Genomic DNA, 27,934 nt, shown 5'->3' with positions numbered 1-27,934 from the left:
GCCTGCCTCCCTGCCCCTTGTGTGCACCCTGCCCCGTTTGTCTCACCAACATCACCCCGCTGCTGCTGCTGCTGCTGCTACCGCTCACTTAACAGCGCCGATTCAACATGTGAGCAGCCGGTCTGAAGCCAAATAAAAACAAGATTGGCTCATTTCTTTGATCCTCTGAGGAATCAACTGGGGGCTGACATGTAATGCGTGGATTATGGATCGGATCTGGACGCGTTGCCAAATCCTGCTGCTGGTTCTGCGCGTTTTATTCACAAGTTCAGCGCTGCAGGAGGAAGACGCGTCCTGCGACGGGGCTTTTGATATTTATTTTGTTTTGGACAGGTGAGTTACGGACGGTGGCTCAGTTTGTGCAGGTAATTAAATAAGTATGAGTTTCACCGCATCAGAGAAAGCCTTTACCTCACTTTTGTCCTTGTATGGCTGTGTGTTTAGCTCCCTGTGTCCCACCAACTCTGGTACACTTCTGGTCTTACAGTGTATTTTTAATCATCTTTGGGCTGGCGTAAATTAATTTTTACCCTCCATAGTTTGTCCCTAGTGCCTTGCAATTTTACTAAGAAAAATATAGAAGGGACTATCCATAAACAACCCAATGGACTATTTTAAAATCTGACATCAGACATTGTCAACTCCTCACGGGCAACCTTTTTCTTGTAGTTCTCTTCTTGTACTACTCAGCGTTTGCTGAATAAAGAAGGTGTTCTGTCAATTTATAGTTCTTTACAGCTCTTTAGATATTCATGTTGGGTTACACTGCCTTACAAAACTACAATAGCCTACTAGTAATTCAAATGTTCCACATTCTGTCTCAATTAAAACCACAAACCTCAATGTTTTTTTTTGTTTGTTTGTTTTTTATCACACTGAGCCTGGTTGTGCAGGAGTTTTCCTTTCCACTGTCGCTTCATGTATGCTCCGTATGAGGGATTGCTGCAAAGCCATCAACAATGCAGACGACTGTTCACTGTGGCTCTATCAGGAGGAGTAAATGCTTCTTGTCAAGACTTGATGCAATCTGCTGGGTTTCCTTACATAGAAAACCTGTTGACCAATCTGTCTGGATGATTGAATTTGACTTTGTAAAGTGCCTTGAGATGACGTGTTTAAAATTGGCGCTATATTAATAAAATTGAATTGAACTGAAAATTGGAGCTTTCCCCTTAATCCCTACAGTATGTTCAAGTCTTTCTAGGAGAGTATTGTGATCAACTGTATTGAATGCAGCACTGAGATCTAACAGGACAAGTACAAACACAAATTTATTATCTGAGTTCATGAAAATATCATTAGTGACCTTCACCAGAGCTGTTTTGGTGCTATGATGAGCTCTGACTGAAACTCTTCTAATAAGTAATTACCTTGCAAATGTTCACATACTTTATTAGCAACTACTTTCTCAAGAATTTTAGATAGGAAAATAATATTAGCTATAGGTATGTAATTTATTCAGTCATCTTGATCAAGAGAGTTAGCTTGGTTGGGTCTAACATGCAAGTTGAAGGTTTAGATGAAGCTAAAGAGTCTAAACAGTTCAAACACCACACAGGTTCTAAAGATTCCTCCAACACTGTTCACTCACCAAGGACAGGGTAATCATGTTTTTGAGGATGACAATTATTTAATTTTTAGTGGAATCAATTTTATTAATGAAGAATCCCATAAAGTCATTATTGCTGAGAGCTAAGTGAATGGATGGATCAACAGAGCTGTGACTCTGTGTAAGCTTAGCAACTGTACTGAAGAGAAACATAGGATTATTTTTATTCTTCTCTATTAATGATGAAAAATATGCTGCTCTAATTTTGCGAAGGGTCTTTTTATACAACAGTAGACTATTTTTCCAGATTCGGTAGGATTCCTTTAGATGTCTAGAGCACCATTTTCTCTCCAATTTCCTAATGTTGTGCTTCAAAGAGCGCAGCTCTGAATTAAACCAGGGAGCCAACTTGCTGTAAATAATCACTTTTTTTCAAGGGAGCTACATTGTCTAATGCAGAACGCAATGAGGAGTTAACATTATCAACAAAAGCATCAATTTGTGAAGGGGAAGAAATATCATTGCTGCACACTGCTGGGTATTTCTGTGATACTGAGAAAATTGTAAGGGGGACAGACTCTTTAAACTTTGATACAGCATTATCTGATAAAGATCTACTATGATGAAACCTTCTTTTGGGGGTGGAGAACTCAGTTAAATTGAACTCAAATGTTATTTTAAAAATGATCAGATAGGACAGAGTTGTTTGCAATCAACGTCATTTGTCAGCACAACATCCAAAGTGTGAAGGCAAGAATGTGCCGGTTTATGCACATTTTGAGCATAAACCAATTGAGTCTAGCATAGTATTAAAGGCTACATTGAGGTTATTACACTCAGTGTCAACATGAATGTTAAAATCCCTCACTATAATGACCTTGTCAGTGTTTGACACTAAATCAGATAAGAAGTCTGAGAACTGGTCTAAAAACTGAGAATAAGGGCCTTGTGGGGGGCTACTTGTCTTTGAATTTGCAAAAAAATGTTTAATTTTCCTTCCACTGCACAATTATACACTATTATGTGTTGATTTGTCACATAAAATCCAAAATAAACCAAATTCAAGTTTGTTACACAATGTGGAAAATTACAAGGGCTGAATAGTTTTTCAAGGAACTGGCCTTTTTCTGTTTGTTTGTTTTTTGTTTGTTTTTTGCAGGTCAGGGAGCGTTTCAAAACACTGGCATGAGATCTATGGCTTTGTGGAGCAGCTCACCAGTCGGTTTGTCAGGTAATCCAATAAAATATGTACACGTCTTCTCCTCTTTCTACTCCTGCAACAGATACACATATCCTTCTCAAGTAGATTTAAACATAAACTCATTCTTTCAGGATGTAAAAATTAACACAAAGCACACCAAACCCATTTAAGTAGAGGTCCGTCTTCAAATTATAGTCCAACAGAGGAATAGAGGATATAAAACATGTCTATTTGAGGCTGCAGACATTACACAAAGCCAACAACTGCTCCAAACCTCCTCTGGGTAATGGTGTGTGATATATTAAGGTCTAATAGCCTGGTGGTTAAAACTGGACTCCAGCATGCAACATATGTTGAAGCTAGTTCTGACCTCTAGAACCACTTGGCCGTGTAAAATATGGAAAAAGAAAAGCACCAGCATGGGTAGCAGGTTATTTTAGTCTCTTTGGAGTACCACATGTTTGAGCCTTTAGCTAACATTAAGCACATTCACATGTAATGTTTGTTAATGCTTGGCAATGTGGTGTGCTTCAGTCCCAGGATGAGGGTCTCCTACATTGTCTTTTCAGCCCAGGCAGTTGTAATACTTCCTTTAACAGGAGACAGGTGGGTTTTTGTATTTGCGTCCCTCTGTTTTACAATTCATCTTTTATTTTCTAATAAAAAAATATACATGTGTGTTTTTTATTCAGCTCATTTTGTCTTGTTGTTTGGTTCAACAGGTCTAAAATCGAGGAGGGTCTCGACAAGCTGAAACAAATCATACCTTCTGGTGAAACATACATGCACGAAGGCCTAAAAGCGGTTGGTTGAGCCTTTATTTATGATCACAAAGTGTTGTGATTGATCATAGGCAAAGATATAGCCTCAAATAGTGCCAAAATAGTGTTCCTTAGCAAATTGTATCTCATCTCACTTTTTTTTATAACCATCAACATGCTTCTGCAATTATTCTGTCTGGGTGTTCACAAATTCCTGATGGCTAAATCAGTAAATAATTGCTTTCCTATAGAGTTGAGTTGGGGATTTGGTAAGGTATTTCCAAAAGCTTGATATGTGTTCCAAAACGGGTTTGTGGGATTGGGATAATCATCCCACTAGAACATCCATTGGTGCCCAAGTTAAGAATCAAGAATCTTTACTTGCCACCATGTGTCACCATAGTGAGATTTTGTTTGAGACAGACACCGGCTCATGATGCACATAGACAACATATAAGTTAGTTATTGAGTTAATTTAAAGAAGTTGGAGGTAGTGCATCCTCATAGTTCTGTCTCGCACTGTAAAAAGAGAACTAAAAATAAGTAAAACTTTTAAATCAGTATATTTATCCTTGATTTGAGCAGGTAAATAAGATGATCTGCAACTGGAATAAGTATTTTGACCCCTAGAATAAGTTAATTAAAAATACTGCACTTGAAATAAGATGACGGAAATGAGTTGTTCCTATTTTAAGTGCAAAAATCTTATTCCATTGGCAGATCATCTTATTTACCTGCTCGAATCAAAGACAAGTACACTAATTACTAGAAAACTTGACTTACTTTTTGTTCTTTTCAAAGTGCATTTGTGCAATGCACCAGTACTGCCGTGGCAAAGATATTTGATACTGGCAACCACCTTGCTTCACAGTACAGTGTATCCTGGTTTTAAAAGCCTTGACTCTCTCAAGTACATTTCTTATCTTTTTTTTTTCAAATTGGTCAGTCTTGGTCGCCCCTGATTGTTAAAACATTTCACTAGATCTTCAGCTCCAAATTTCAGCCATGCTTGCAAGTGCTGTTTTTTGCAGCCAAGGCTTCTTGCTTTGTCAGACCCTCTCAGTCCAGGCTGATGTTTAACTGGGCTGACGGATGACAGGGAGACTGTGTTTCGACTGGCTCACTGAAAAGTGCCTAAAGGGGGTTGAAAGGTGGTTTCAGCTGAACAAAGCTGGGCTTTGAATGTCTTTGTGTTTGGATTAGACTTACCGGCTAAAAAGTCTCATTTTCAATATATTGTCTTGGTTAAATTGAGAACCTCCCCTTGAACACATGCCAATTGATGTCCAGTCTTTTGAGGTATGGTGGGTCCGGGGTTGTCTCTGAACGACCTAACATATTGCCTTTTATCTAAACGTGTTTAGTTAGTTAGTTTATTTTCGATTTCCAGGTTGTGAAAAAGTGGCAATAGATCCAGATAACTCATACAATGTTTATTTAAACTCATGATCTTGGAATCAGCAGTTGTCCAGAAAAGGCTCCTCCTGGGACTATTAGTCAGTAACAAGAAGTTAATAGACCTAGGTTTAGTCAAAAGACATTCAGTCATCTTTAGCACTGCCTTTTGCGTAATGAGTTGAATAAATTCTTATCTCCCAAAATAATTTGATATAGATGTTCTGTATAAATGAATGAACGAACAAACGAAATCCTTCACCTGTCAGGTGTCGGCGCAGATGAAGACACAAACCTCACCATCATCCAGTATTATCATTATTTTGACTGATGGCAAGCTGGACATCTACCTGTATGACATGAGTGTGAAGGAGGTAAAACACACACACACACACACACACACACACACACACATACACACACACACACACACACACACACACACACACACACACACACACACACACACACACACAGCTAACAATGTATCTAATGATTGAGGTTGTGGGTGTGGAGGAGGTTACCCAGCTGGTATAACTTAATTTAATTTGACCAATAAGGTTTATTTTTAAGGCTCAGCTTTTTTAAAAGTGATTATTTTTTTAACTCTATTCTGCATGAACTGATGGTTGCATTTAAAGTACGTTGGTCTAATTACATCTTGTAGTATCCTTCATCTGTTCTGATCCCATAAACTGTGGGTCACTGTCAGCTGAAGCAGAATTTCCCCTCCTGTCCTGTGATTCCCAGGCCGACAAAGCCAGAGGATTTGGAGCCAGGGTGTACTGTGTGGGGGTCATGGACTTTGATCATAAACAGGTAGGAGGGACTGCCTCTCTTCTTTTACCATCCACACAGAGGTCTCCATTCATAACCGTGAGAGAAAAGCTGCTTGTTTAAACACTGACTTTTTATTGGCCTTTCTGTCTGTGTAATTCTGGGGTAGACTGTAGTAAGGACTTAAAAAGGCTGTTATTTGTGGCCCATATCCACCACACCACCTTGACCCTATTGCTTAGTCTGAGTGCAACTAAAACCTTCCGGGATGTGCAAAGTAAGCAGGTGGCAGGTGTCTGAAGATAGTTTAAGAGATTTTGACTTGCCCGGAAGAAGCCAATGTGCATTTTAAAGAATGTGTCCTCGTGTCTAAGAAGGATAAACGGAAACACCCTTTGTTGACTGTGAGAACCAACAGGGGGAAAAACGCCACATGCATTAAAGCTCCACACTGATTGAGAATCACTCATCTGCTGTGGCATGTGGTCGTCTCCACAGTCGGCAGGGCATCATTATTGTTAATGACGTTTAGGAAGCAAAGGACAGCCTTATAATTGCATTGGAGTAATATAATACTGCAATATTGCATTGTGTTGTTTAACTATGAGTTCTGTCAGCATCAATTGTTGCAGTAATCTATGCGAAAAAAAGAAATGTTGTGGGCAATGCTAGGATGCTTCTACCCCTAAATGTACCTTCAAGTCTTCAGCAAATCCTCTGCCCAGTTTCAGACCCACCAGCACTCTGGTCTAAAGAGGAAGTAATTACATCACTCTCTAATGGTATCATGCCAGAGAAACTTCCTGTCTGCTATCATTACTGCAGCAGATGAAAGCTGCAGGCAGCTGTCCGCAGCTTTCATCTCCTAGGAACAGATTTGCCGTCCCCAAATGCTGCTGAAGCAAAGAGCATCACATCATCACAAGCCAAAGACCTCCCTGAACAGCAACAGGGCGAACTCCCTGAACTCACGTTTGCCGGGTTACAATCACAGCCGTCAACTTCCAACAGATTTTCTTCCAGAACTGCTGTGTACTTGGCTCCTTCCACCTTTTTATCATCATCTGACCCCTCCTCGTGCCATGTTAGCTCTCCGCCATGCAGGATTTTGCATTTAGGACTTTCCTCCATATGTTTGCTGTGTCACCCACATGGCTCGCGGTAAACTGAAAACTGGGCTTCTCATGGCTTTCAATCAGTCCCTTTATTCTTGACCGTTTTTCCATAAAGTTTAGATTTATGCACTAATAGATGCCCCTTCCTGAGGTGTGCAGCTCTGCCTGAGTTACCATGGACCACTACAGATAGTGTGCTTGCCCACCTAAGGCTGTGTTTAGGTGAAGGGGCATGTCTTAGTAGCTTAGTGGTAGTACCATACACTTTCTATCATTGGAAGATTAATTAAACGGTGCTCTACGAGATGTTTAAATCTTGGGCTATTTATTAATTAGGGAAATTCTGAAGGTAATTGATTACTATGGCTTGAATTTAGACTTATCAAAGTATGGCGGTTGAACAGAAATAGATAAAGCTGCCCTTTTCAGATTTTTACTGGTAAAAATGATTCTGAAAAGCGTGCCTATTTTTTTCTTCAACTTCACAATGATGCCGCTTTGCGTTGGTCTACCACATGAAATCCCAGTATAACACGTTTCACATGCTCATTTGGGACAACGGTGTATATGAACAGAATCGGGGCTGATCTAATGAAACTATTTGTACTTTGGTTGCAGCTCGCTGAGATAGCGGACGGCACGGAGCAGGTGTTCCCGGTTTTGTCCGGATTTCACGCCCTTAAAGACATCGTCAACACGGTAAGCTTGTGTCATGAGCCTGGAAATGCAGACGTCTGCGCAAATTCACGCAAAGAGCAAGCGTTGGTCTAGCATAATCTCTCTGGTTCGCAGGTCCTGAAACAGTCGTGCAGTGAAGTGTTCACGATAGAGCCGTCCAGCGTCTGTGTGAACGGTTGGTTTGTTTCGAGGACTTTGTTCTGTCTGTGAGGTTGTCCTAAAATAAATGAAGCAATAATGATGCTGTGGAAAATGAAGTGGTCAAAGTATTACAACAGCATGTTTGGATAACTTTAAATCTAGACCTTAAAAATGTGTAGCTGAAAATATTGAATCTTTTTCGTGATGTGGCATGAGATTTTATTCTGTTGAGTCCAGCAGTATGCGTGTTTTTTTTAATCTAATGATCTATTGTTGATATACAGCATAAAACAGGTGTTTTAAGTTTATGTTTCTTCACTGATGAAAAAAAACCCCATCAAAAGTAAATACAGGTGTGTAACAACTTAGAGCATCCAAAAAAAACGTGTTACTCATAAAATACACAAAACCACAGCATTTAAATGTGTACCCTCTTTTTACTGTATCAATTGTGGTTTCAAACTAATTGGTTTATTGACTATTTGAATCTATGGAGTAACCTTTTCTTTCCTATTTATACAGTTTTATTACCAGATGGCATGAGCTGGCACTGTCTTAAAGTATAAGAGATTGATTTGTGAAGCCTGAGACATTTTACACATGCGTTGGTCACAGTAAAATAATTCCCCTGGTGACATGAGGTATCAAAAGAATATTTCAGCTCTAGGGTGGGGTGAGGCTAGCTCCCTTGTGGGATTTTGGATGAACTCGACAATATGTTGCCAAGTTGTGTAATCAAAGAGATTGATCGGTCTTTGTCTTTGGCCAGGGAGTGTAATTCCAAAGGCTGCAGGTCACCAAACATCTAAGGATCAGCAGTTCAGCAGCAAAGCCCGACCCCAAACCAAACAGGAGAGTGTATTTTGTTATGGAAACACTATACAAACATAAGTACTTCCACCCCTTGGGTTAATATTTTGTTGTAACACTTTTGGCAGTTATCGCATCACCAACTCTCCTTAGGTGTATCTTCACAGGCTCGGCGCCTGGTTTGGGTTTTTTTTCTACCCTTCTTGTCCGCAGTTCCTTTAAAACTGTCAGATAGGATGGGTAGCAGAGTGCGAAATACGGGGGGGTCCGGGGGGGCTCGACCCCCCCGATTAACCCATGAGACAACCCTCAAAGCCTCAAAAGCTAAATTTAAAGGGGGTCTTAAATTGTATCAAAAAAATCTAGAAATGAAATATTTTTTGTCACTAATGGTCACTAAAATTTTTTAAGCTCAACATGTCCAGTATTTAAAATTCAAAACATTTATTCACAAATATCAGAATTAGAATCAGACATACTTTAATGATCCCAGGGGGAAATATGTTCTTTTTATGCCATGTGGAGCCAGCCAATCCTATTCGCGGATGCAAATTAGGCATGTGCGCACCAAACAGAAGAATAACGTAACGTTGACAACAATTAATACTAAAAATGTTTAAATTTTATTATTAGGAACTGATCTTATCTGTTGTGCCTGTGCACTTTATCTGTTTCACTGTTGGTGAATGAGAAAATCCTCCCGAGTCCTTGTATGTCTGGTGAATGTGAAGAATTGACATTAAAGCTAACTTTGACTTTGACATTGTAATGTTATAGGCCTACTGCATATTGAGAAAATTTACATCGTTATTGCGCAACAATCGGGTGATGGGGACCCCCCCAAATATTGACAGGTATTTCGCACACTGATGGGTAGCATTTCGAGACAAACATTATATACCTTTTCTTTGTTATCTTGTCTGTGTGCTTAGGGTTATCATTGTGTCAAAAGATGAGTCATTGCATCTAACACACTCTGGAGCAGGTTTTCTGCAAGAAGACTTAGACAACTTAATTTGATATTTTGTATGCACAGAGTGCGAACAGAACGAAATTTCGTTGCATACAGCTTGTAAGAAGCCACTATTATCTCTTCCTCTATCCGGTTAATGGCTAAAACGATCGCATCACAGCAAGATGCCGCTGCCGCCACACTTCAGTGTCAGGATGTCGGGAGACAGAAGTCCTACTTTGGGGTCATCAGACCAAAGAATTTAGTTTGTCCTGGTCTGATAATCTCCGAGTTGCGTTTCGGTTAAATTCAACCAGGGTTCTGTGTGCCTACTGATGAAGAGTAGCTGCATGATGACCTCGCTGTTGGGGTGTGTTAGCAAGGATTGACGTCCTGGATGGTTCTTAGATCTTCACAAGGAGACTCAAGAGCTCCTGCTTGAATGATTCAAAATTGATGACTTTACAATGTAAGAGATATATACTCGTTTTAATATAGAAAATCTGACTTTGGTCTTGGAAAAAGCTTTTTTTCTAGAAAATGTCCACCTTTTCGACATCAGAATCCAAGTTTTTTCTTGCAAATATGTGAAATTAATCTCAAAATTCCTGAATTTTTTGTTGAAATTTAGTAAAGTAATTTTTTTTTATCTACAATGGCCATTACACATAGTATTCTTCTTTTTTTTAATTTACGAGAATAAAGTCATAATATTTGGTGTACATGAATAAAGAACATGATGAGAATAAAGTCACAGATGTTTCAAAGTCCTGAGAATAGTAGCAATTAGATTCAGATTTGCTAAAAAGATTTTAGATTTCCTTGTTTGTAAAGTTGATACCAGAGTATAACTTTAGAAGATGCTCAACAATCCTCATTTCAATACAGATGGAAGACAGCACCTTTTTGTAAGTTCTCATAATATTACTACTGTATTCTCGCAATTTTTTGACTTTAGTCTCATTATTTCCAGAAAGTAAAACAATACCCTTCCAAAAGAAGGTCACCATCTAGCGATGTTATGTTGAGGGTCGCAAGTTGAGAAGTTTGGCAACCACTGCTCTATAGGATGATCTCTGGATATCAGATGTAACCCTAACCCCTGAGCTGACTTTTGACTGCCATAGCAATGGGTGTGAATATTTATGTAGCAATTACGTCAAACTGAAATATTTCTTTTTTCTATGCTGTAAAGTTCTAAAAATGTCTGAAGCCATTTCATCATGGGCTATTTGTTAAGATTTTATTTAACAAAAACTATAAGCCTGCAACATAGTAAAATGTAAACAAAGCAATTGGGTGTGAATACTTTCTAGTCATGCTAGTCAAGAGCCAGTTCAAGTTGCAATTTATTTTTTAGCTTTTCAAAACATCCTTTCTTTAAAACATGTGGGAAAAAATCACTTCTATGGGTCCCAACCCCATATGAGGACAGTGTTGTCAATCGTCTGGTATTTTCTTATGGTTTCCGGTTTTGGTGTGCCGCCCCAAGATTATCAGTGGGCCACCCATTCCCAAAACTCTTCCCATTACCATATGTAATGGGTCAGATCATCCCAGGACAAGTTGAGGAACAGAAACCTAGCAAGAGAAGTCTGTTAGTGGAGCAGGAATGGGTAAAGAAAACATCAGTCTGAGTCGGACCAAAACAGATTAGTATCTGTTGGCCTGCATCACATGCTGCACGGGGATTTTATGAGTACAGAAAATAAAAAACACAAAGTTCTATGAGATCATGCTCGATCTCTCAACGATAATCATCTAGAGACAGATAAAACCAAAATGGAGCTCTGTAGGAATGCTGAGTACCTAGTTGTTTAGGTTTAACAAAATGATGCCATGAGGGAGAGGAAAACTCCACCTACAGATAAACATATGGGGGCAGGGGGTCATATCTTAGAGTGGAGACGCTGTATGACTTCTGAATAAGTAGGTTTCAGCTGACTGCTATCTTTTTCTTTTTGTTTCGTTCTTTTTTTTTTTTTTTTTTTCCAGTCTGACAGAAATCTGATGTCAGGACCGTTTTAAGCCCACCAGCTCTTAGTATGGTCTTAAATTTAGTTTAAAACATAGAATCTAACCTAAAGAAAAATCAAAATAGGTTTTGAGAATAACTGCTTAAAGTGTTCATTGTGTTTTGATCCGGATGGTTTGGATGTTCTTCCGCTCCATGCACCTCAGAAATAGAAGTTGTGCCAGACATTCCCAGAATATCTTCTACTGTGAACATCAGAGGTCCTCCTGGGATGCAAATACAACAATGGCGGGTTCAAGAAACTTCCGGATGGCTGAAAAAGCATTTATTGTTGCCAGGGATTTTGGCATTCTGTTAAAATAGCTAAACAAGCTTGAGTTGCCATCTAATGGTGGAAATCTGCTTATTTATATGTTACATTAGGTAACAGGTAATTTAATTTGAGTTGATGCAATAATAATTTACATTCTCAGCAGATCTGAACATGAGATTCGGTGCCATTCTGGATTTCACATTTATGGTTTTGGCTTTTGTTAGCCTCTGTGTTTTTGTTCTGCATGACAATGAAGGCAAAATATAGCATACCGTACCATATTTATTTATAAAGCCCTTTACAGGAACAGAGGTCAAAAAAGTACTGTACACAAACAACTAAAAATAACTGTAAAATTAAAATAGACAAATAAAACAACTGAAAATAATTAGAAATAGAATCTGTTTGAATCTTGTTTGTTGTCTGGGGTTTTAAAAAAAATGCAGGTTTTAACTGGAACTGCATGCTTTAGTCAGGTGAGCTTTTTCAGCAGCATACACTCTGGATCTGGCATACAGCAGAGTTTATGTGGAGGGAAAAAACAGGGTGGAGGATCTGTGATGCTCTGGGCCTGGTACATAGTCAAATTCAAGGTTGCACTGCAAAAATTTAACTAAAAATACGTAACATTTTCTTGAAATTAGTGTATTTTTCCTTGATTTGAGCATGTAAATAAGACTATTTGCCAATGGAATAATATCTTTGCAGTTTAAAATAAGAACAATTCATCTCCATCATCTTATTTCATGTGCAGGATAACTAATTATCTTATTTTAGGGGTAAGAATGCTCATTCCACTTGCAAATAGTCTTATTTAACTGCTCAAATCAAGGAAAAATATACTAATTTTAAGAAAATGTTACTTTTAGTTCCCCTTTTTGCAGTGTGAGCGGGTGAAATTATGATAACAAAATATTTGATTTATTTAAAGTCTTAATGCAATTTTTTTAAAGGGGTATAACATCTTGTGGAGGTTGCTGCATAAACAGTAATTTGATGTATATTTTTGTCATTCCTGTTTGTTTTCTATGATTATTATTCTCCAGAGTCTTTCAACGTGGTTTTGAGGGGAAGCGGATTTAGTGGAACCAAGAGGATCGACAACCTTCTCTGTTCCCTCACCGCCAATGACGTGACTTACAGTAAATGACACACTAATGCCATCAGCAGTCAGCTACTACCTGTTCACAGTTTTCAATGATTGTGCAAATAAAAGACAAGGCAAGTTTATCTGTATAGCACATTTCAGTAACAAGACAATTTAAAGTGAACAGAACATATAAGAGGACCTACAGAGGAAAGTACATTGCAGTGGAAGACAAGTAGTGGGTCAAGATAAATTGGACAACAAACTTAATCTAATGATTAATTTAATGATTGACAAATTACAACAGTCTGAACTAAACATTAACATTTAAAGGCTACTCTAAACAAATATTTTTTTTCTTTGGTTTAAAGGAACTCAGGTTTTACAGCACTTTTCCAGTCTTCTGGGAGTTTGTTCCAGATAAGTGGAGCATAGGAACTAAATGCTGCTTCTCCACATTTGGTTCTGGTTCTGGGTATGCAGAGTAAACTAGAGGTAGAAGACCTGAGCGGTCTGGAGGGTTGATACACTTATGACAAGTCTGTGATGTATTTAGGTGCTAAGCTATTCAGTGATTTATAGACTAACAGAAGTATCTTAAAGTCTATTCTCTGAGATACAGGGAGACAGTGTAAGGACTTTAGAACTCGGGCTATGTGCTCTACTTTCTTAGTCTTAGTGAGGATGCGTGCTGCAGCATTCTGGACTTTTTTGGCAGACCTGTGAAAACACCGTTGCAGTAATCAATTCTACTAAATAGAGACATTAGTCCCTTAATCCAGGAAATGTTCTTCAGGTGATAGAAGGTCGACTTTGTAATTGTGTTTAGATGCTTTTGGAAGTTCAGGTCTGAGTCCATCACTACATCCAGATTTCAGACCTGATCAGTAGTTACTAGGCGAAGTAACCAAAGCTGTGTGCTAACTTTTCATGGCTCCTCTATCGGCCTAAAAATTATTACTTCAGTTTTGTTTTCATTCAATTGAAGAAAATGTTGGTACATCCATGCATTGATTTCTTCTAAGCATTTACTCAGCGCTTGAATGGGTTCATAGCCACTTGGTGACACAGTGATGTAGAGCTGTGTGTCGTCAGCATAGTTATGGTACTTGATGTTGTTGTTTTTATGATCTGAGCCAGAGGGAGCATGTAGGTATTGACGAGGAGGGGACGCAAGATGCTAACTGCTTGTTGCTAATGGTATAAACTGCACGAAGTGAATGTTAACTCCTGGCACCAACGCTTAAAGGCGCATCTACAAGGCGCTATAATGCTCTCTGGGACAAACCGAGTTCCGCTTGAAACAGCGTGCAGAAATCTGCGCTGCAGTGGAAAGTCGGGAGTCATGGCACTGAGAAACAAACAGTGGCTGCCTTTTATCAGCTGCAGCCAGAGTACAGAGGAGACCTTATGAGGCTGAGCAGAGGGAGGGAGTTAATGCTCTCTCCCCATTAGTCTATTAATGGGTCGATGACAGGAACTGTGCTGAGGTCAGTGTCACTGAGAGGACGAGCACAGAAAACATGCAATTTGTGTTTAGCTGCTGTTAGATTGTAGGAGAGGTGTTTACTCTTGGGTCCTGGGACTTTGCTGTGGTTTGTATAAAAATCAATCTTTTTTTATTAATATTTTACCACAAAGAATTAGTTGTGAAATCTGTAAACGCCACTCATCATTTAGGGTACAACAGCTCCGGTTTCACACAACACAATGTTGCGTATCCTCTTGGATCTTGAGCTCTGTTTTGTGTGCTTTTCCTGTCAGAGGAGAAGCCCACAGTTGTTCGAGATGGCTATCTGCTGTGTCCAGCTCCTCGTCTACAAGAAGTTGGACAGTAAGTCGTAGACACACACACACACACCTAAAACCATTACTGAGCTGTACTTAAAAAATGCCTTGTGTCAGGGATTAGTTAGATTGTGACAGGAAAACTTAAAAAAAATAATAAGTGCATAATTGCACAGTTTATCTTATTTTGATAAGCCATTTTAAATACCAAGCTCTGCCTTAACCTTGGCATTTATTTATAACAGTTATTATGAAATGCAAGAAATAAATAACCAAATACAAAAAAACAGAGCATTTGAGTGTTTGGTTATGGAGAAACATTATTCCCCAATCTAGGAATAATTTCAGGGTGCTGCACATACCAACAAGGTTCACATCTGCTTTTAAATAGAAAAAGGCCCACAGCGTCACAGATCATCCGCTTTACTTGACTTTGTGCATGAGGATCTTTCCCTTATATTCATCCTTTTTATTTTTATGTCAGACCCACCTGGAATGTTACTGAAAAGTTCAACCACTGGCTCATCCGACCAAAGCATACAGTTCTAGTTTAAGCCTCAGTAGAATTGAGCAAACTCACCATATTTACATCCATGATGGTTGGGAAGGAAAAGGCTTTCCAACCATCATGGCATCTAGATTTCATCTGAAAGTTAATTTGGAGACAGACAACCCCCCCCCCCCAATGCCATTCTGCTTCAGTTCTCTAACGGAGAGAGTTTTTAAATAAGTCTTTTACTCACTGTGCATGGATACAAGAAAAGCTTTGGTCTTCAACCAGTATGATGTGTCAGACTTCCAGTAATTTTAAGCTTTTTTTTTTATTTCTCTGATCGTTAATATAGTCAGGTTAAGGTTAAGTAGATGTTATCTTGAAGCTTTTTCCTGCCTTATGTGCAGTAGATTAACGCATCTGCCTTACTTGAATGGCTTGAAAGAAACAGGCCTATGTGTCACGTTATCCAAGAGAAAGATGATGTTTATTTAAATCATTTGACAATTTTAAAAGAAGTTTAAGCTACATTACAAATGTTGTGTGTGCTAATAACTGCAGCATTTATGTTTTTAATATTTCCCTTTCTTCTAGGTTGTCCTGGGTTTTTGTTTTCCAAAGATTATTGTAAACGTGCCAAATTATATCTTAAGTATATGTGGACACTTTGACACTTTTTTCCTCTCATTGAGGTCTCAGCAGTTTATTTCCCAACAATGAATGTTTTCCCAGGAGACACTGTTGGGGTAACGCGTCTGCTTCTTTAAATAATCTTTTCAGTGACTCTTGTTTGTTGATTACAGATCAGTTGAAGTGCTGATTAGCCTGAACAATGGACAGTCCTACATCTCTGCGCCCATCACCATACACGCCACCACATGCGTGGGTATCAATTTAAACTAAATAAAAACAACCTCTCTATGTGTAGGAGACAATCTGACATTTACATTCACAGAGACAGAACGTAGGCAGCACTGCTGTTTCTCTTTTTTTTTTAATCATGTTTACATAGTTGAAGAGAATGACGCATTTTTTGCCATGCTTGTTGCAGTCAAATGGGATCTGGGTGCTGTGGTTGCTGCTGGCTCTGTTGCTGTTACTGGCCCTTGGTTTATTTTGGTGGTTCTGGCCTCTCTGCTGCACTGTGGTAAGCTTATCGTCCCTTTATTTGCATATTCTTCATTTCATTAGGCTTTTTTTTTTGTAAAATGACAACCACACGCCTCTCTTCCGGTGTGCTGCTTTTCATTTGGTAATGATGCACATCCAATCGTCTTTTAAGTTACACGTCAGAGAACCAGATGAATTTGGGAGTTGGTTTGCTGAAACAGTAAACCGAATGCTCTTAGAAGTTAAAGCCAGAATGAAATTTTCCCTAACTACAGTTAAGAAAGCTGATTATAGTGTACCAATATGTTAATTAGGAGAGCTGATCTTGTAACATATGTATGAATAATTCACCAAGGTAAATTATTAATAAATCTAATATTCACACAGTTATTAGCACTTTGAAATGTGCCAACTACTGCGTAGACGGAGCAAATGAACAACTTCTATGCATGAGACAGCCACATTTGTTTTCGAGGCTGAGTTGTGTGAGAAACCTCCAGTTTTTAAAGATTCAAATCGGAATGTTGTCAAGTCAGTTCAATTAAATTTTATTTATATAGTGCCAGTTCACAACACGTCATCTCAAAGCACTTTACAAAGTCAGATTCAATCAAATCAACAAGCATATGATGCGTTTCAGTTCTTCCTTTTCACATTGAAATCATTCAGTTGTGGCTAATCTACACAATCATTGACATAATTGTCTATTATTTGTAATTTGTGTGCATTGTGAGCCGGCGTCTCACCAAAAATGCCCTTGTGGTAACACATAATGACAATAAAGATTCTTGAAATAAAATGGAACTGCAATGCTTTGGTCTGAATTCTTCGTTTTTGTAACCCACATTCCCCTGTTTCCCCCTGTTCTTAGGTGTATCTGAGAACAACTGGTTTTGGTGCTGTCCCTTTAAATCTAAAGGTAGCATTTCGCACCCTAGCCCCTTTCAGGTCGCAGAGGGTTCGATTCCCCCTGATTTTTGTCGTATGCTGAGGGGGGTGTAACGAACAGCCAAATATTTTGACTTGTAGCTTCAGCATCCTTCAACTGGGACTACAGAATCCCTCTGAGAAATAAAAATGCCGGTTTAGCAAAATTGGTAAGCCGGAAGAAAGTCCATGACCTTGTCTAGCAGCTCCGCGCAAATACTGTGATGTAATTGTTCAAAAAAACCTAATAAAAAACAGAGAAAACTGAACGGCTTGAAAAACATGACCAAAAATAATCTAAAGATACCTAAGCAGCTCTAGGACAGACTACATTCAAATGTTTTTTTCAGTCCTAGGGACTCCAAGTACACAACAAAATGTATTTAAGGGCTGAAAAAAGTGAATTTTGCATAATATGTACCCTTTAATGGCGGTTGTGTTTGTGTGATTTTAGTATACAAAGTCTTTTAACGCAGCTATCGGGCATATCCACGACAGTAAGACTGGATTTAGAGGCTGAGGGTCAGAAGAGATCTCGTGCTCTCAAAGACGCATTCTTGTGGTTAGGTCAATTTCCCCCAGGAGCTATATTTTCAGATTTCACAATGATGTCACACCCATGTTAACCATGTTTCAGTTGCAGTTTGGTAACTAATCGTGACTGAGCTGGCCACAATTAGCCATACAAGTTGGTAACAATGTACTGAACATTGTATCATGTTCAGTACCAAAAGGTTGCTCCATATCTGATTAATTTAGAGACACACACCTCCAGAAATGTCTAATACGGCACACATCGCAGGTTTTTCTAGATTAGACATCCATTTAGCACTTTGAGGTTGGAGCAGGAAAGCCTACAACTTTAAAAGTCGGATTTCCTTTTTAAAAATTCAAACTCTTAGAATTGAGACAATGAATAAAGGCAAAACCAATTGGTAGTTGTAGTTAGCGACCATTAGAAACACAACCCATCAACAATATATTTTTTCAACTTTTTAAGCATAAAAGCAGTTAAGAAACCACTTCATTAGCAGAGATTGAACATGCATGTGACAGATTGTATTAGATAAAACTAACGCAGCTCTCACTGTAACTTAATGTATGTGCACAGAAGCAACATTGGATTTAGAGCTGTGCTTGGTGAGTATTGCAGCTAAAATTAGCAATAAAAGCAGAAAAGAATAACCAGCATTTTTACATTTAAACACTTTCATCACGTTTACATTTCAGTGGCTGATTTAATGAGATATAAACTGTAAAGTAACAGTGAATGTCCAAGTCGGAAACCAGAGTGTTGGGTTGCTCCAGTTGATTTGTTTGATTTTGAACCCATAAACTACAATTTCCAACTACAATTAATATTATTAGAAATATTATTAGAACCTAGAAATACAGCCGTCAAATTAACAATGAAGCATACCATAAACCTGGCCTTACTTATCTTATCTACTACTTTTAGTGTTTGTTTTTTCAAAAGTAGTAATTTATAACTGCAGGTAAAAAGGTTGCTGCAGGTTGACATTTGAGCTACAGTAGAAACCCTTTTTTTTTTTTACCATTTTTCTTATTGTTTGGTTTTGTTTTCACACAGGTCATCAGGGACCCCCCTCCCTCTCGTCCCCCTCCTCCACCTCCTGTTTTTGTAAGTAAAAAAAAAAAAAAAGAGTACTTTCTGAAGAGCTGCCATGATTCAGGGCAGGGTTTTTAGCTCACGCTGCCATCTTGGCAGAAGTGATTGAGGGAGGATAATTTTGGGTGAACACAGAAGGAGCGTCGGTGGAGCTTGGGAGGCTGACAGGAAACGCTTTGGCAGATTTCGTTTGTTGCGCTCGAGCGAGAAAAACAGAAGCCTTTACATTTCGGTCATACATGGTAGAGATTAAGTTCTAGCCCGATATATCACAGTTGCAAGTTAGTATCTGTTGGCTTGGACTAAATCATAATTGTTTAAAAAAAAATCCTACATTTGGTATTTGTTTTGGGAATTTAAGAGTACAAAGTTGTGTAGATTTTTTTTCTCAAGCATTTTTTTGATGTTTTTTGTTGTGTTTACTAAGGAACCAGAGGAGGATCCTCTGCCCAAACACAAGTGGCCTACAGTGGATGCTTCGTACTATGGAGGAAGAGGTGCTGGAGGAATCAGACGCATGGAGGTGAACATTTTCATTTCTGAGCAGGAAAAACCTCTTTAGGGTTTATTTCTTTCAAATTTGTGACGTGAGACTAATGCAACCACTTGCTGTAGGTGAGATGGGGCCAGAAGGGATCCACAGAGGAAGGGTCGCGACTAGAAAAAGCCAAAAATGCCACAGTCACCATGCCAGAGGAAGTGGAAGAGCCCATCATTCCTCGCCCTCCACCAAGACCACCTCCTGTTTACAACCCCCCATCCCAAGCCAAATGGTACACTCCCATCAAGGTGAGACAGATCTATCCATACTGTCTCAGAACAATAAGTCAGGAGTTTGAGACTGGGAGATATAGCAACAATATGTTACGTGTAAGGTATTTAGTTAATCTAATGCAATGTTGAACTGTTAAAAAAAAAACATCCTTTTTTTTACCCTTTAGGGACGTATTGATGCCGTGCTGGCATTACTGAGAAGGCAGTACGACAGAGTGGCAATCATGAGGCCCACACCTCAGGACAAGGCAAGGGACCATCGCAGTACTTCACTACTAAACAAAATACAAATAAAACTGATGATTATGGATGCTTTTTCTAAGTTAGTCAGAACCATTGTTATTTGGCACAGATTGTCACAAATGCATTTGCTTTAGAAATAGAACAACCTCATTAATTTGCTAACAGACAGTAATTCAGCGTTAATCCTGATTATTATCACCCAGGTGGACAAATAACAGCTTTCTGCATCCACTTAGCTTGCTATAATTAGCAGTGAACGCCTGCACATATTGTCATCAAACACAGCTCACACAAACACTCTCCAGTGTAGGATTAGCTTTTTTGTTTTTTTGTGTTAGACTTGATGATAAAAATCCTTCTTTTCTCGACTTTTACCATCAGAATAGGGTAAAACATTGGTTGTTCAGATGAACAACCAATTTGTCATTCCCATCTTAAACCTGCTTCTTTTAGTCATCTATCTCTTGTTTAGGTAATTACTTTTTGTTGTATCTTTTTTTTTTTACTGTCTTTTAACCAAATTTTGAGATATCAATGGGACCATATAATTGTTCAACCCCAAAATGGAAAAGGTGAGTAATTTAGCAAGTGTGTACCATAACTGTATGTGAAAAAGCCTGACTTATAAGGTTTTTAAAGGTGTCAAATTGCATCCGAAAGGCACATTAAAATAAACCAGTCGAATGTTGTGTTCCATCAATGCTGCTAATGAAGCAGATTTAAGATATTGGACAAAAAGACCAGTGGAAAAGTCCAATGGTGCTTTTGGTTTGAGGACTGGGTACACTCATGCATTCTTCAAACACTTAATTGAATGAGAGGCTACTCTTGAATTTCGCTTATTTTTTTTATGTCGGGTTTGTAATTATGATCTTCTTGGTAACAGGGGAAGTTAGGCAGAAAACCACACTGATGATAATGTTTGCAGATGACATTGTGATCTACTGTGCTATGAAAAAAGTATTTGCTCCCTTACATATTGTGTCGGCACATAAATGTTTCAGATGATTAAATGCCCCTCTCATTTAATCATTAATTGACAGCGATTAACTACATTTAGGGTTTAGTTTTACTTGACTCATACTGTCTGACATGAAGTAAGCTAAGAGACCTAAAAAGCCACACATCATGCAACAAACTCATGAAATCTATGAATAAATTAGTTGCTGAACCCTATCAGTCTGGAAAGGGATACAAAGCCATTTTGTAAAGCTTTGAATCAGTGACAGCCATTAGCCACAGCAGTGGCCTAGTCAAAGTTGATTCTTTAATCCAACATAAAAATGCTGTGGTGTGACCCTTAACATGTTGCCTATGCTCAAAAACCTTATAGTGCCACTGAAGAAACAAAGGTAGACTGTATAGTTAGCTGCAATATATAAAAAGGTTAATGTTCAAAATGGTAGCGAGAACGGGTATATATGCTGATGACATTAAGATTGTTATTTGAAGTGACCCAAAATGGACAGGACAAATTATATCAAGCTCCAGTTGAACAGCTTGAAGGCGAAACTACAGGAGCAGGACCGAAATGGTCTGGGGATGTGCAAAAGAGAGATAGTAGATATTTAAAACAATCAATGATGAATACAAAGAAGGAAAAGAAGGAAAAAGCAACCAAAACATGTAGTTTTGATGTTGTGGCATTATGTTGACATGATAGCTCATAAAAAAACATGACTTAAGAGAATTGCATTAAAGACATTAGCTAATAAGATTGTGTTATGAAACTTGTCCTTTCTGTTGTCTTTTAGGGTCGCTGCATCAACTTTACCAGAGTTCGGTCTCACTGAGGTGGATCAACTTTAACTTCTCCAGTGTAGATTTTGTTTGCCAAAGATCAACAACACATACTTCCAGAAATGATTTTTGTGTTTGTAAATAAACATTAATAGGTAAAATCGGTGGTGTTACAGCATAATACATGTGTTAAAGTGTTTGTGTGTCAAAGGGAAAAAAACAAGCAAAGAAATAAATTCTGATATTCTGTTTATTTAAAAGAGAAAACGTCTCCTTTCACAAACATCTTCCATACAAGTACCCCGACCACATAAAAGGTACACAAAAAAAATCTTTAAAAAAATATAACAAAAATGACACATAGACAGTGTGCCTTTAAAAAACATGAAAAACGTAGCATTACTTTCACTCAAAGCTGGATATTAAGGGTTCTCTCTCACAGGTCTACAGGCAAGATAAAAAGGGGAAGGATCTTCTTTATACACACACACATCAGTATTTACTTCACTCTAAACAAATACTTGGTTTGCTTTTTAATAATACATGATCCGGTGTTGTAAAAGCTTACCATCACAGAGCGAGCCAACCTGCAACAAGCTCATTGGTGATTTAAAAAAAAAAAAAAAATAGTTTTAAGCTTCTGATACAAAATACAACATGACTTGAAAGAACAGACTCGTATGTACTAGAGTCACAGAATACTATAAAACACAGCACAGGGACACACAGTCAAGTGCATTTTGTTTGCATGATGCTGCCGCCACTTACGTAATGTAGCTTTACAAAGAGCCAAAGTGCGCACGTCGCAAGTTGTTTAAATGCAAATAATAGAGTGATCACGTGACTTTACCATCCAAATTAAGATGGATCAACTGTGGATGAGCATTAAAAAATGAATGGCTTGAAGGTACAGCCACACCACTTTCTAGAAGCTATTTAAAGGCTGTAGTTTGTAACACAAATCAATGGATTTTGGCTCTTCCTGTTTGTGTTTCCCATATCCATTGTATGCAAGCATAATGATGCAACCAAATGTGGTCAGCTCCATAACTCTTATGAAGCAAAACCTGTCCATTCAGCAGCTGTAAACATGTTGAGCATCCATCCGCTGGTACTTAGAAATAAACATCCACGCACATTTTCGCCTAATATCCTTTTTAGTGTATTTCTATCCAAGCTTCACAATGGAGTCCTGTCTCTGGCACTGACGCTCCTTGAAATCCCAAAGGGTTGGGGGAAAAAAAGGCTTAAGTTTATTGGTGAGGATGTTCCAAGCGGCATTCATTGTTCTGCAACAGCGTACTTAGGTCCAGAATGTAAACTTTGATCCTGGGAATACGAATCAAAAAGTATCTAAAGTCGAGAAAACCTCTTAAGAGCGGTTCTCTCGATGGAGAAGGGAAGATCTGCAAGTCAAAACAAAGAAGCAGCTTTTACTATACAGGCTGACTCGTTTTCTGATATTAATGGTTCAGAAATGTTTCTGCACTTACCTCAGAGACCTACGGCTATCTTTCTCCATGTTGTTTTCTGGTCCCTCACTCTCATAAGAGGCCAGGTGCAGCTCTGCAGCAAAAAGGCGAACTGAGCTTAATCTGCCAATGGCTTACAATTTACAGTTGTGTGATTTTTTTTTAAAAAGCGTTGAAGACTCGGACTGACCGTCTTCGGTGTATACAGCCGTGGTGACGAGGTACTGAAGAATGCGGCGGTCTCTGTCGAACGGACAAATCACCTGACGCCAAACCAGGAACTCGCTTACGTGCTTCGCCAGCTCCCACAGTTTCTGTGAAGATGCAGCGCCAAAACGTGAATGTGAGGGTTATGCATCTGAGAGGCTTCTAAAACACCAGGAAACCTGCACAGAGTTCCTACATATCTTAAAGCTTCAAACTTCCCAGCTTATGTTCCAGAGTTCTGTCTTTTTGAGACAAATTTTACGAATGCAACAATTTACTGTGACTCTATGGCAGACTGGAAGAAACAGAATGGATAGATGATAATGAAACATGGACGAATAAATGAAGGGAGGGATAGACGGATGAGGGGGAAACGTGAATTATGGATAAATGTTTGGATGGATGGCTAAACTGAGGCATGCATAATAAATAAAAGGACGGCTAAACGGAAGGATTGATGATGGATGAATGAATTACAGTTGGATAGATGGACAGATGAACTAATGAAGGAATTGACGGATAAACAGTGGGATGGACAGAAAGGCATAGATGGATGATTAACATAGATGGATATATAAAAGGATGAATGGATGATAAATAAACCCGGATTTTTTTCATGAACTGATGGACAAGAGATAAAAGATTTGAATAGGCAACTGGTAGCTAGTAAAATAGCAGTTGCATAATGGACAGATGATGAATAAACAGATGAATGGATGGAGAATCAAAAAATGGAGCGATGGATTGAGCAAATTGATGGATAAACAGAGGACAGATGATGAAGCATATTGATGGAGGGACCAAATGGCAGATAGATGTATGTATGAGTAAAAATACTGAATAAATGAACGGACAGAATTAAAATGGGAATTAAACTCATATATTTCCCATAATTGTCCACATCCAGAAAAAAGCTAGAAACCCTGTGTACAAAGCAGTTCGGCCATGGAGCTCCAGCTGAATGTTTCAAGATAAGTTTATTTTACCACAAACGCTTGGAGGTAAAATGTGTTACTTTCTTAGCCACAAGGGGGAGCTATTAGACCAAATGAGAACGTCACCTGTTTTTATTCTGAAAAACGTTTTGAACTAACCTCAAAGTTGATGTGTCCATTAGGCAGTCTGTTGGCGCAGCCTTCATTCAGGAAGTAGATGTCTTTAATGAGGAGACTGAAGAAAGGAATCACAATCTGCAGGAGATGATGGCTGATTTAGTTTTTAAAAGAGGAAGAGGCAGGTTTTCCTTTTTCTTTTTCAATGAGTAATGCATACAGGGCCCCCCTCACCTTCTCCTGGCTGCTATGTGCAGTCTCAGATCTCTGGGTGGCGCCACGGAGCGCGGTACGGTAGTTGCTGAAGTTACTAGACGGGTCCATCTGGTGCTGAATGAAGTCACAGCGGACGTCATCAGACACGTTTTATAAGACCTACAGCTGAGCTGAGAACTAAGGCATCTAATCTGCCAATTGCTGACGCGTGTGAATAATTTTTTTTTACCTCCAGGATTTCAAACTTGTCTGTGTTGACTTTATTCCAGGTTTTCTTCAGCCTGGCGACCGGACTCATGTTCATCCCAGCTGAGAGACAAAGGAGAAAGCGTTTAGGGAGACAGACCTAGGACAAAGAGCATGCTGCAGAGCTCCAGGCCTCCGCTAACTGAGTTTAGACTTCCCTAAACTGATTAAAGTCAGCCTAAACTCCAGCTGGCACTGCATTTGTTGGCTTTAGTCAATTTAATGGCTCCGATATACAAAGATACTTAGGCAGTAACGGCGGATTCTTTCTTTGCTATATTTTACAGCAAGAAACAAAAGAACGAGGAGGTATTGATACAGATTCTTTACAAAAAAACGGATCAGGTACTCACTGATGATGGCCATGAGGGAGTTAAAGTTGCCGATGTTGAAACACTCCTGAGCCACGTCGATGAAGAACTCTATGATGCGCGCTCTGTGTTTCTTCTTTGTGGGCTTATATAAGAAAAAAGAAAGAAAAAGACTAAAAACATGTTGCTAAATATGTAGAAAAAAAGGTTAATCTCCATGTAAAAAGGTTTACGTGTAATTTAGTTTTTGTCAGGCAACAATTTAAGGTCTGATGATGATGTGGCGTTAGATTAGATAATGGATCTTAAAGTTTTAAAGGTAAAAAAAAAAACTTCAGAAAAAAAAAACTGAATGACTCGTGTCAGTCAAGTAAAGAAAAACAAAAATGTGTTGTCCCTCTTTCACACACAGATTGTTCAATGAATCAGTCCATTAATGCAACTCACTATGTGCATGCAGTCCACAGGACGATAAATACACGTCCCCAAAGTCAAACACAGACGTGGAAACATCATGGTTGGAGTGTACAGAATGACAACACTGCACTGAGAGGCCAATCAATAGCGCCAGATATTGGAAAATTTAAAACAAGAACCTTTTTAACTCAGAACGCTGAGTATGGGTCATAAAGAGGTTTTCTGGCATGGCTAAGACCCAACGGACACGAAGTTCAGGGAGTCTCCAGAACGCAAGTTTAAGCTGGTAAGGAGTACCCCAAAATAACATTTTGGTCATTCTTGGGGTCTTTTTTAGCTACTATTTTGTCTGTCAACATTAAAATGAAGCAAATGGCCACGTACCATACAGATCTCCGTGGCCACTAGGTAGCTGAGCCTGTTGAACCAGTTGACGTAGGCCTCCAGGTTGCTTGTTTTACGTTTTCGGAAGAAACCCTGAAAAGGAGGAATGGATGAAGAGAAAGACACCATGAACACAACGCCTGGTTTGCAAACATTTAAAAAAAGAGCCTAGAAAGAAACTCTTCCTGAAGGATTCTTAGAGGAAGGAGGCTAAAGTAACGTCTGTATAGACACAAAGACATACTAGTAAAATGATTAAATCTTTTTAATAGTTGTGTTCTGTTACAGGTAAAGATTTGACATTTTATCTTATATTAAACATTAATAAATCACAACCAGTCTTTCTAATGTTTTTCAAAGCACGTGACTGTTTGGATGACAGTAAGATAACTAAATTGTAAACAGTTTATAGGGTGTGACAGAACCGTGTTGGACCGACCCAACCCATCCCAACCTGAATAGATTAGGTACTAATGGAAAAGAGGCAATGGTGTCCTCAGAATAACAGCTACAAAGCAGCTAAACTCTAAAACACAGACTGATAATGGGTAGAAAAGTGAGATTTTTAGCTGCTTCCATTCACTGCTGTTTTACAACCACCTCCATCTGCTTGGGTGGGATTGTTGGAAGAAACGGGAGTCCTTGTGTTTGGGGTTTTGTACATAATACCATCAGTCTTTGGCATCTTTCGACTGATTTCATAAAAGTTTTAAGCTCAATTTGTTACTTTCATGATTTTCTTTACACATTTTTCAAATTCGGGGCATTAAAATTAATATAACTGCTGTGAGAAGGTAGTAAAAGTGAGAATACTTGCTCCTTAATAAACAGTCCTCAACTAAACCCGCACACAGAATCAATCTATTGAGCATCATCTCCTTGTTTCCCAGTAGTTTTGCTCATAAATGTGACAAAGCAGGCTATTGCTCTTCCATAATGTTCTTTCTTAATAGCTCTTGACCAATGCAACCTGTTTGCCGTCACACTCCGACGCGTCCCTTATTGTCCACACATGGTTTTCGGGTCCCTTGGTTTCCCATAAAACACGTGGTTTCTAATGTGGCAAACCTGCTTTCCAAAGCTCCTCTTACATAAATAAACATTATAAAAGCTCCGTATAAATAAACCGGACCCGGCCGCGATGATGCAATCCCAGAGGTTTACGGCTCTACTAAAAGCTTACGCAACACCGGCATCCCACTCCACTCCAAACTCCCCCCTCTCTACACCTCAGGACCCCTTTTTCAGTGACTCAGCTGCTCTTTTCCACAAAGTGGCTCTTATATAACTGCAGCAGAGCAGGTGGGAGCACAGCAGCGGCAAACGCCGACTGAGAGCGACCCTTCAGCTGATTTCTAGGATCTCTCGTGGTGGAAAAAGAACCTTCTCTCGGATGCACTGAGACATATGCGGCGAGGCTCTCATTGTTGTTTCAGACGTTTTCAAGAGCCGAGATAAATATACTACAGAAAGCTGAACAAGTCTCCCTCTATCTACCACAAGACTCTTTCATGTGGCTCCCGTCGCAAATTAACTCAAACCGGAGCCGACCGCAACACTCAAAGCAGGCCCAGAAAAACGATTCAAATCAAAAATAATATCAGACGACTTAAAAATAACAACAATGTGTGGTTCTTCTGGGTCAGAACTTTGATGTTGATAATTATAAACAGGCCGTTTTGCTTTATTCTCGAGTTGTCTTTATATAGACAAACAGTAAGATACGCATATAGTTTTTTTTGGGAAACCCCAATTGTCTCCTGCTGAAAGTTAAAAGAAAATACTATCCAAGCTGCTCTGAGCTGCGTTTAGAATAAAATGTGTGAAAACCTAACAGGACTGCACTAGAAATCGCACTTGCGCGAAATATTTGGTCAGAAACAAACCAGATCTCATGCCAATGCAAAAGCACAGTATCTTGCAAAAAATAATTATACTCAACCTTTCATACATTTTATCATAATTACAACTGCAAATTTTATCTAGCTTTTCCCCAAAGTAGAGATCTGTTGCTGCAGACGGAAAGGAAGACGACACATGGCTTCCATCTAGAAAAAAATGGAGAGAGGATGACACAATCTATAGGCATCTACAGAGGCCCAAGTTAACCCTAGAGGAGAGGCAGACATCTACAGCTCAGTTGGGAGAATCTGATCTCCACAAATTTCGG

At 39.0% G+C, this 27,934-nt stretch overlaps 2 protein-coding genes across 3 annotated transcripts in view; one reads left to right on the top strand and one right to left on the bottom strand.

Moving 5' to 3' along the window:
* Positions 1 to 14: 14 nt before the first annotated feature.
* Positions 15 to 22,101, top strand: LOC105930969 (anthrax toxin receptor 2). Of its 2 annotated transcripts, none has more exons than XM_036140128.1 (17): positions 15 to 333; positions 2,709 to 2,780; positions 3,285 to 3,356; positions 3,473 to 3,554; positions 5,176 to 5,280; positions 5,657 to 5,725; positions 7,417 to 7,497; positions 7,591 to 7,651; positions 12,714 to 12,809; positions 14,519 to 14,588; positions 15,839 to 15,917; positions 16,087 to 16,182; positions 18,664 to 18,714; positions 19,130 to 19,225; positions 19,318 to 19,491; positions 19,644 to 19,724; positions 21,474 to 22,101. In XM_036140128.1, the coding sequence occupies exons 1-17, from the start codon at positions 206 to 208 to the stop codon at positions 21,510 to 21,512; spliced, it is 1,452 nt and encodes a 483-aa protein (XP_035996021.1). In that variant the 5' UTR covers positions 15 to 205; the 3' UTR covers positions 21,513 to 22,101. The 2 variants fall into 2 exon arrangements, with proteins under 2 accessions (XP_035996021.1, XP_035996022.1); XM_036140129.1 differs by having other exon boundaries at positions 279 to 365.
* LOC105930955 (ras-GEF domain-containing family member 1B-B) overlaps positions 22,074 to 27,934 on the bottom strand; it is a 17,972-nt gene continuing 12,111 nt past the window's right edge. Inside the window, exons 7-14 of the mRNA XM_036140127.1 lie at positions 25,765 to 25,857; positions 25,006 to 25,108; positions 24,636 to 24,715; positions 24,425 to 24,520; positions 24,233 to 24,328; positions 23,122 to 23,245; positions 22,953 to 23,025; positions 22,074 to 22,865 (exon numbers count right to left, since the gene is read on the bottom strand). Coding sequence (XP_035996020.1) covers positions 22,832 to 22,865; positions 22,953 to 23,025; positions 23,122 to 23,245; positions 24,233 to 24,328; positions 24,425 to 24,520; positions 24,636 to 24,715; positions 25,006 to 25,108; positions 25,765 to 25,857 — 699 coding nt within the window. The 3' untranslated portion in view covers positions 22,074 to 22,831. The remainder of the gene's footprint in view (positions 22,866 to 22,952; positions 23,026 to 23,121; positions 23,246 to 24,232; positions 24,329 to 24,424; positions 24,521 to 24,635; positions 24,716 to 25,005; positions 25,109 to 25,764; positions 25,858 to 27,934) is intronic.

The sequence above is a fragment of the Fundulus heteroclitus genome, chromosome 8 (assembly GCF_011125445.2).
Source record: "Fundulus heteroclitus isolate FHET01 chromosome 8, MU-UCD_Fhet_4.1, whole genome shotgun sequence".
In the NCBI taxonomy this organism is placed as follows: domain Eukaryota; kingdom Metazoa; phylum Chordata; class Actinopteri; order Cyprinodontiformes; family Fundulidae; genus Fundulus; species Fundulus heteroclitus.
This window is presented reverse-complemented; position numbering and strand designations above follow the sequence as displayed.

Excerpts from the sequence above, each read along its gene's own strand:
- LOC105930969 (XM_036140128.1), top strand. The coding sequence starts at position 206 with ATGGATCGGATCTGGACGCGTTGCCAAATCCTGCTGCTGGTTCTGCGC. Across the intron at positions 3,357-3,472 it reads CTTCCTTTAACAGGAGACAG|GTCTAAAATCGAGGAGGGTC; the intron begins GTGGGTTTTTGT and ends TTGGTTCAACAG. Across the intron at positions 19,492-19,643 it reads AATGGTACACTCCCATCAAG|GGACGTATTGATGCCGTGCT; the intron begins GTGAGACAGATC and ends TTTACCCTTTAG.